The 9395-nt window shown below is 39.9% G+C and overlaps 1 protein-coding gene across 1 annotated transcript; it reads right to left on the bottom strand.

Moving 5' to 3' along the window:
• Positions 1 to 264: 264 nt before the first annotated feature.
• LOC103847080 (clathrin heavy chain 1) lies at positions 265 to 9049 on the bottom strand. The gene is made up of 30 exons (XM_009124118.3): positions 8790 to 9049; positions 8274 to 8478; positions 7826 to 7914; positions 7625 to 7703; positions 7420 to 7547; positions 7221 to 7319; positions 7030 to 7138; positions 6838 to 6917; positions 6527 to 6754; positions 6375 to 6440; positions 6147 to 6263; positions 5841 to 6038; positions 5649 to 5765; positions 5486 to 5545; positions 5265 to 5351; positions 5119 to 5202; positions 4898 to 5032; positions 4757 to 4819; positions 4573 to 4677; positions 4386 to 4498; positions 4046 to 4298; positions 3829 to 3965; positions 3470 to 3748; positions 2382 to 3384; positions 1809 to 2294; positions 1553 to 1723; positions 1288 to 1473; positions 1064 to 1186; positions 862 to 972; positions 265 to 778 (listed from the first exon to the last, which is right to left on the bottom strand). Exons 1-30 carry the CDS (start codon positions 8832 to 8834, stop codon positions 611 to 613), a joined length of 5124 nt encoding a protein of 1707 aa, XP_009122366.2. The 5' UTR covers positions 8835 to 9049; the 3' UTR covers positions 265 to 610.
• Positions 9050 to 9395: the final 346 nt, after the last annotated feature.

Here is a 9395-nt window from a genome sequence, read left to right as displayed (position 1 = left end):
GTTTAATGCGTAACTATGGCTAATGATTTGATTAATTACTTTAATTAAAGTTAATAGACTGATGATCTATTAGCAATCTATAAAATCATACTCGTGTTTTCTTTCACCAAATTTAATCCAAGTACTGACTGTTTTCGTCTTCTTTTTTTTTTCAAATAGCAGAAATTAGAACAATTGTTTTCTTTTTCCGACAGTGCAACTTCAAATCTGTAAAGAAAAATAAAACAACAGAGCTAGCAATAAGAGAAATTAAGACAAAACAAAAACAAAAATTAATTCATAAAACTCATATAAAATGTCGGAAATTATAAGTGAAAAATAATAAGCTGAAAAGAAAGAGCAACTCATGAGAGAAAGATCAAAGTAAATTGACAAGTAGACTAGTCAGGAGTTTACATCTCTCCCCCTCAAAAGAAAATAGTAACATGGCCTTCAACCAAAAATGACTCACCTAAAACCTCTCAAAAGAATATTACAAACGAAAGTACGAGTTTATTATCCACACATACACCTATAAAATCAAACAAGGAAACATTCCGACATATACCACCACGGTGGAGATTGCGCGCGCGACTATGAGTTCTCGATTACTTGAACGGATGGTTTAGGCTTAGTACCCGCCCATCGGAGGCATTCCATATGGTGGCATTGGAGGCATTCCTGGCATTCCTCCCATTGGTGGTGGCGGACCATAACCCCCTCCCATCCCTGGACCTCCTCCCATTCCTGGCATCGGTGGCGCAGGTAGAGCCAGTGGCAATAGTTGCGCGTACATGTTCTGTTTTCATAACAAACACACGAAGTTAGTGTGTTTTTCTACTTATTTTTACGCACGTTTGGGATGATGTCTAAGTGTAGTACCTGTTGGGACATGACATCCTTCTCTTCCTGCTCTTTAGCCTTCACTTCTTTCTGTGCCTCTAGCTTGTCCTTGATTAGTTCGTCCACTTTCCCAGAGTATTCTCGGATAAACTGCCCATGTAAAAAAGGGAGAAAGAGAATTGATCATATATAGAGTTTATACGGTTCCTATACAGTTTGAAGGATTTGGAGGATAAATCACCTGGAGGAGATACGGGAAGGCAAAGTCAATCATGTTGTTGATCCAAGCAAGTTCTAGAGCAACATCTGGTCTGATTAAGTCATAACACACAAAGAGACATGTGGCAAAGCATTCCTTCTTCCCCTGTAATAATAAATAAACGCGACAAGAAAAAAGATTGTTAATTTGATCCTCTGTTTTACTAAAAAGCTAGCTTTTGATGTAGTCGGGCTTGAAACACATACCTGTTCAATGAAGTAAACGAGAAGTTGTTCTGCAAGGTCATGGTCGCCGGATTGTGAAGCGGTTTCCATACAGTCCTTGTACATGTTATCTTTCTTCGACAAAGCAATTGATTGCTTCCATCTACCAGCTTTCTTGTAAATATACGCAGCCACACGTCTCATTTCTACAAGCTCGTGTTTCTCAATCTGTTCGTACCATCCACGTGAAGATATGAGAGAAGATGTAAAACGTATACTTCGATATAGATAGATTTAAAGTCTTTACCTTCTGAGCGAGGCCTATCTGGTCAAAGCTGTCATGCAAATCGATAGACTCGCGCAACCTGTCATAGTCTTCTTCTTCTACGTATATCTCATTCAGAGCTTCGTTTACAGCAGAAACATTGTTGCTCTGAACTGCAACCATGTAGGGCTTGATAAGGCGCAATTGACCAGCCTGAGATCAGGAAGAAAAATATCATCAGAAATCAATCAACTTTTAGCCATGGCAGATAAATTAAAATCAAGGGTCGGCCTCGAACCTTGCGCATAATATCAACGACACGTGTGTGATCTAACCGCAGAGCAAGCACATTGAGAAGATCGTTGATTATATCAGGGTGCTCTTGCAAGTAGAAGTGAACGGCCTTGTAGTAAAGCTCAACATTCGCAACCTTGGCAACAATGTCTTTGAATTGCATGTGCTCCCATGCTTCAGGAGAGTGGTTCATGACAGTGGTAGCAGCATTATCAAACTCATCATACTGAATGTAAAGATAGGTAAGTTCCTGCCAGTGCTGTTGTTCATCACAGGCCCGTATAAGCTTGGGAATATTGAGGCGAGTGGAGAACAACTTGATGTGCTCCATAAGCTTCTCATAACGATATCTGGCGTACAGTACACCCAGCTCGGTGAAGATCCCCATGTGAGCCCGTTCCAGACCGAGGCCACTCTCCATAAGTGAGATTAGTTCACTGAAGCATCCTCTGTTTTGGTAGAACTCGCTAACTTCTTCCAGGTCATCCACCTATAAGGGAACAAAAAGATTACCCATGAGAAAATAATATTATGCAAAATGGAATAAAATTTCACCAAGATCAGGTAAATTATTCACCTGTATAATAACGTTAAGTCCACATATTTGAGCCAACCGGAATTCCTCTGCATCAACACAAGCAAAGCAGACTTCCTTCCATGTCTTTGCACTGTTTGCTTTCCTTGCAGCATCAACAGCACCTTGGAACTGCTGCAACTTCACAAGAGTGACGGCTAACTTGGCCCAGTTTGAAATGAACGCATAGATTATTTTCGCAGCCTCGTACAGAGCTTCGTCATACAGGCGATCACCGACAGTTTGTAGGTTAGCAACGTTTGGCATCAGAATAAATTCTTCAATCTCACCCAACCTATCAATCTTTGCATAAGCATAGATGAGCTCACTATCAACCTTGGGTTCTTTCACCTTCTGTCTAACCATAAGAAGGTATCTGACCAAGTCATCATAGACATTAGCATCTTCAGTAGCACGTATGACCTCCAGGAAATGAGTGGCATCCTCAGCACGGATAAATGACTCAATTGCATCACTGACTAGTCCATCTCTGAGCTGAGCCTTAGCGACTTGGCTCCAAACAGAATCCTCTTCAACCCGAAAAGCAAACTCAACGGCACGCTCAATGCTTCTGACGTTATCCAACAATACGTTGACAGCTTGAACATTTAAGTTAAACTTCTTAAAAATCGCAAATGCTTCCTCATATAATTGGGCATCAACCGCAACTTCTCCAACAGCCGGACCATCAAAATTATCTAGCCTGTTAATGTAATCCATAACTCTAGACGGATCTGCCTTGATTGCTGTCAGTATAAGCAGATTTTGCAGATTGAAGTTTCCACTGAAGGCCGAGTTTTGAAGCACAATCTTTTCCAGAAGTTCAATAAGCTCATGCGGGAGATCAGCAGTCATGAATGCTTTAACAGCTGCAGAGACTTGCTCTGGGCTCTTGCTTTCGGGTAAAGCAGTAGACACAACTTGGTCAATAAGTTGTCTTCTATACTCATTTTCCTCCACAAGAACCTTGTCCCAGAGGTCACCATCCATCCTCTCCACTACGTACCTGCAGTTGGAAATCCGTGCATAAGCAAACTACAGAGGAACCACTGTGGAATAAGTAAAAAGTTTGGCTAGCAGTAATCAAATACCTGGCTTGTAACTTGAACAAAGAGTTTTTGTTGGTGACATTGATGAGTTCTTCATCACATTGTCCTCTTCTGTATGCCACAACAGCCAGGGTGGGATCACGTTTCTCGCAGTACTTACCCACAACCTTAGAGTCATAGTACGGGTTGGTGGTTAGGAAATGCTCAGGGTTGTTGTTGCTGTCTATGATAATTTTACCCAAGGCATTGTGGACATGCGTATCTTGGCTTCCCTCACTAACTAGATGCTCCAAGAACTGAGTAAGGAGACGGAGTCGATTTCTGAAAAGACAAATACATATTAGCTCTTAGATAAAAAGGGGCAATATCAACGAAACAAAGATGCCTAAAAAGATTCATACCTCTTCTCACATTCCTCAACAAGGGGTTCGACTGGAAGCAATGAACGAACAGAGAGAATGAGGCCTTTTATAAAATCTTCAGGGCATTCGTCATCAAGCAACTGCCCCACAACTAAGGGAGCATTCCCAGGGTTGACCTGCAAAAGCAATCACAATTATTTAATGCATAAAATGCCAACCTTCCACACACTAACAGTAGCCTCAAGAAACTACATACCTTCTGAACGTAACCTTCAATGTAACGAAGCATGTTGTTTGTGTACAGGTAATGGGTCAGATCAGGTACAAAGCCAAAACGATCGCAGACATTTATCAAAGGCCGGGCATCAGGAAGCTTAGCTTCCATCAAAAAGTTCTTCGTCTTTTCAGCATCATAAAAGTTAGACTCTCTAGTGACACGCTCAACCTCCTTGATTTGACCAGTCTTGGCAGCTGCTTCAATGTACTTGAAGTGAATCTCGGGATCCTCACTATCGCACAGAAGGAAAACATTGTTTATCATCAGAATATAAACACAAAGATTGTGCTTATATACAGGAAGGTATCTGATAAATCACCTCATACTCAAATATGAACCTAGGAAAAAGTATAGTCCTTCATACGACTTGAACTGCTCAAAGAGTTTGATGCATGAATCAACACCAAGTTGCTCACAGTACTCCTTGCAAGCCTGCAATGATATGGATACGTTAGTGTCACGTTACACAATAAAAAATTCATATCATACCACAACACAACACTTACCTGAACGATTATCTGAAGGTTGCCTCTCAGGTTAACCAACAGAAGATCCTTCATGCACTCCATAGCCCACTCGCTGGAAAGAGTACCAAAAAACTCGACAAGAGCCTAAATATTGAGAAGAGAGATATTCAGCAAGTCGACCATCCAGGAGTTTAGCAACCAAAATTTAGTTCAGAGGTATTACCTGCGGCTCAATTGCATGTGTGTTCACAATTACACGTTTAATATCAGGTAACTCTGAGTAATGCTGCACAGGGCAAAACAAAGAAATAAGAAAATACATCTCTATTAGGCCAACAAAAAAGAGTAAACGTTGAGCAACAACCTTTAAAGATTGGATATAAAGTCCAGCCTTTTCACAAAGCTGAGCAACCCGAGGGCGGTCATAGTGGCTGAACATCCCATTTGCTAAAATTGCATCAGCCACATTGGGAAAGGTTACCAAATTGATCTCCAAAACCTGAGTTGAAAGTGGAGTACAAGGTCTCAGAAAGGAATATGAATAGTGAGAGCACAGACAGACGCAAGGTGGCAACTATTTTCAACCTTAGTTTGTAGAAAAGCATGCTCAGGTAAATTTGGCTTCAGAACATCCAAAAGGAAAGCAGTCGCTTCACGGATCAGATTTCTCTGTATATGCACAAGTAAATTAGCACAGGTGTGAATATTGGTGTATACACTATTTTACCGACCTGAAGGAAAAGATCAGTTATGGTGTTGTAGTCAACTGGACAACCTCCTTCCATTTGGGACATCATTAAAGCGAAATTTACTGCTCCCTGCATAATAAACAACAACAGGTTAATATTAATTAATAAGAGTGACTCTCCTTGTGCTATGCAGCAAGCATCCAGTAAACCAGTATTTCCAAAGTTTTAATATGTCGCAAGTATCAAAAATGCACAAAACTAACCTGAGGATCCGTACGGAGTATTGTTTGCAGAAGAAACATGTAATCAGGCGTGTACCCAACCTAAAGTCACAAATATGAAAAAAAAAGATGGTACGTTGTTAGCACATTTAACTTCCGGGTAACCATAACAGGGGAGGGGAAAACTTTTAAACTTATTGTCTACCTGCTTTGAGTAAATCAGTATTTTGTCAAACTCCCTTCGCTCTGCAAAAGCTGCTACGACTTTTGGAGTAGCTCGAGCTTTGATGTATATTTTCAGAGCCAGGTCATTATCCACAGTCTGGAACAGAAAAAATTATGGTTACAACATATGCTAAAGGAGGCATTAAAGGACAATGGTCAATTTTATAATTACCTTGACAAGGTCTCCAAGTTCTTCACTGCATTCTAACTTATCCTCTGCCAACCAGTTTTCCAAAAGGTTCTTCTTGTTTTGATTCACAACAAGTCGGGATAGTTCCAAAGACTCATATGAATTGAGCTTCCCTCTAGTCAAAAGGGTTCCAAAATACTGTAGCAAGGGAGGAGTTTGCCCTGCTTGTACAGGAACACTCTGCAAAATTCAATAGTGCGATGTTATTGTTTTCAAAAAAAAGATAGCGTTACATCTAGCACATAGCATGTTCGCAGAGGACTACTTGCTTGAATATGGAACAAATACCTGGAACTTAGCCACCGTATCAGGTGTCCGTAGAATCCCCTGAGGAGATTCAGCAGCAAGTTCAGCAGCCTCCTTGTACTTTGTTTGAGCAAATAATTCTTGGAACCGCTGGACAACCTGCGACATCCAAACTGAATATGAGAAATTTCACACCAACGAATGACTCTCCTGTTCGTCCAGCTGGCGTTCGTTAACTATAATCCACACATCTGAACCAAGGTAACATACCAGATTTTCCGCACCAGGGAGGTTTCCTCTTTTAGCCAGATTGACAGCAAGTTCCAAATTGTTCAACTGTTATACAAAGGCATAGAGTTATTAAAATCTCATGTTGAAATAGTTAGACTGTATCGAGAAAAACTGAAAAGGGTTAAACATACTTGACCGCTAATAAACGGTATTATCGTAGCCTCGTTTACTGTAGCCAAAAGAACTTGTCCTCGCCTATTAATGGCATAGAAACCCCCAACGGAAGAAGCTTCAGAAGTCAAGAAAATTGGGTCTGGACTTATCCGATTTCTGTAGATAGCAGAAGCCGTCTCTAGATCGTATACAAACAACAGGCCAAGCTTGGTGATGACATATATCAAGTTAAATTTATGTGAGACCTGTCGGGAAAAAGAGAAAATGGTGTCATGGTTTTTCACCAGAAGCTAAGGGAGTTAATTGAACTTGTAATGCAACTACAAACCTGCATGGCTACAGGAAAGTCATCCGCAAAATCCGGGGGGAAAAAGAGATCTGCCTGCTTCTTTGAGAATGATGGTTTTCCTGCAGAAAAAAAAAAAATTGCCCACCTTTAGACATCAAATGATTACCAACTAAAAATGTAGCCTAAGATGCTAAATAACCATGAAAATATTGAGCAGTTGAGGAAGTTAACCTGGTTGTGCACCAAGCTCAATGACATGCAACTTTGATGTTATCTGCCCAGCATTAAAGCTCTTGCTTGCAAAGGATATAAGAATAGAAGGATTCTCATTCCCAGGGACCTGTCATTAATAATGTTGATTGTCATACTAAAGTTCAAGATTAGACCACGGAGTGAACTCACAAAGGAACCACATAGTTAACCTTAAACTGAGCAAATGAAGCAGCATGCGCTTCAAGGGCCTGGCTCCGCTGTTGATTTACAGAGAATAGCTGCATATTCCCTTTTACCAATTGTGGTCTCTACATAAGGTAATATGGAAAAGAGCCAGTCAAGAATATATGCAATGACAGCCATTATGATGTCTTTTATTTGACCTTATATGTGGCGCAGAAAACCTACCTCAGGAGAGCCAGGAGCAATTCCAATCAACACCAACCACTTCTCATCAGGAGAGCACTTATAGTTAATAATTTGATTGTTTGCCAAATTGGCAGTTCTATCAAACATCTTAACTGGCTCAGAATCACCTGGAAATATCGGAGCAAATTTAGAAACTACATATACACGATACTAAGAAGATAACAGTAAACTAAGGATCTAAAACCTTCAATCGACCAATGATACACGGAAGTTTGTGTGACCAGCCCCAACATCTTTGGTGTAATCCATTTCCAAAATGCAACCTATAAAACATGTGGGATTAATAATATCCGAAAATAAAATCCAGACCACCAAAGTCAAACTCTGATGAAGTGTACAACATGAAAGATAATCAAGTAACAAACAAGTTTTCTTCGAGTCTCACCTGCTCAGGCATCTGATGTGATTTCAACTTCGCTTTTGCTTCGATGTTAAATATCTGAAGATGATCCTGAGTGGTTCCTGGAACTTGAGCTATATACAAATTAAAGATACAAGTGAGTATCAAAGGAATAAATAAGTGATACCCAATGTAAGGAAACATCCACTACGATAGGCTTGAGAAACATACTATCTTTCTCATGTCCAGAACAATAACATAGGATCGAAGCATATGAGTGTAGGTAGGTACTTTTCCATACTGAATTAATAAAATTGGTTTTCTAACAAATGATGCATCACAACGGGCGTGCACTAAATCAAAAGCACCCAATCCGTAATAGATACCATATTATGTTAACAAAATGAAGTATGAGTTATCAATGATTTCACAAGAAAAACTTCAAAAATTACTATTCTAGGTGCACGGTTAAGAAATAGATGGAGACAGGTACCTTTCAAGGCAAGGATCCTGGAGTTTGGGTTCATAAGAGCAGAATCCGCAGTTATAGGTCTCCTTAGAGGCTGCATCGGCATGTTCATATCTATAATCACCACGCTGTTCTGCGGCGCCGTCTCTCGTACACATATGTACTTGTCAGACTCCATAGTAACATTCGTAAACGTGATGAATTGCTGGTTGATCCCAATGCTCGGAAGCTGTAAAAAAATTCAAAAAATCATCATATCGCATAGTTCATGAACTTAGTTACAAGATCCGAGTGAATCACCACACAGGACTACACAAAAAACTTCGAAATCGAGGCTCGATACATTGAAGGTAACACAGATCTGAGCTTATGCTAAGAGATCAATCCAGAACAAAATTGACTGATACGGAAACGATCGAGTAGAATTCAAATAGAATCAATCATAGAACAGTCTGAGCAGAACTAATCGTTCAGCTCGATTCCAAGAGATATGCATAAGTTTCTATAAATGGAGACGGTAGAGAGGGAGAGAGAGCTCACCGTAAGGACCTCCTTCATCGTGATTGGGGCGTTTGCTGCCGCCATGATTGACCTCAGATCGCGGCGGTGGCAGAATCAGATCCAAGGCCGGGAAGAGACCGTTCACGGTCAGGAGAGAGAGAGGAGCGATGCGAGAGAGGATTTTGAAATCGATGCCAGATCTGAGGTAAGTGAACGAGAAATGAAGAAGGAGAGAGATGCTTTTTTTTTTTGCCTTTGCTAGTGAGAAATGACGAACAGCGATCTAATCTAGTCACTCGTCGAATATAATGGGGAGAACCAAAGGAGACGACGTGCTGTTTTGCAAATCAACGGGTCGGGTCGGGTTTGATCTCGACAACCAACTGGTCAGTTTTTTGTAAAAAAAAAAAAAAATTCCCAAGATAACATTTTTAATTTATGTTCATAAAAATAGCAATGCATTTTTATTGTATGATTAAAACTTAGGGTTTAAATTTAAGAATAAATATTAGAGATAGATTTTAAAATTTAAAAGATAAATATTAAAAATTCTAAATATAAAAATAAACTATTTTGGTCATTTTCTTCTTTCAAAAAGCTTATTTGTGACAAAAATTTACAAATAAATATTTGAGAAAATGTCCA

Source organism: Brassica rapa, chromosome A01 (assembly GCF_000309985.2).
Source record: "Brassica rapa cultivar Chiifu-401-42 chromosome A01, CAAS_Brap_v3.01, whole genome shotgun sequence".
Lineage (NCBI taxonomy): Eukaryota > Viridiplantae > Streptophyta > Magnoliopsida > Brassicales > Brassicaceae > Brassica > Brassica rapa.
The sequence above is the reverse complement of the archived record's forward strand: the minus strand, read 5'-3'. Positions and strand labels throughout refer to the sequence as shown.

Excerpts from the sequence above, each read along its gene's own strand:
- LOC103847080 (XM_009124118.3), bottom strand. The coding sequence starts at position 8,834 with ATGGCGGCAGCAAACGCCCCAATCACGATGAAGGAGGTCCTTACG. Across the intron at positions 7,704-7,825 it reads CACATCAGATGCCTGAGCAG|GTTGCATTTTGGAAATGGAT; the intron begins GTGAGACTCGAA and ends CATGTTTTATAG. Across the intron at positions 6,441-6,526 it reads TACCGTTTATTAGCGGTCAA|TTGAACAATTTGGAACTTGC; the intron begins GTATGTTTAACC and ends TTTGTATAACAG.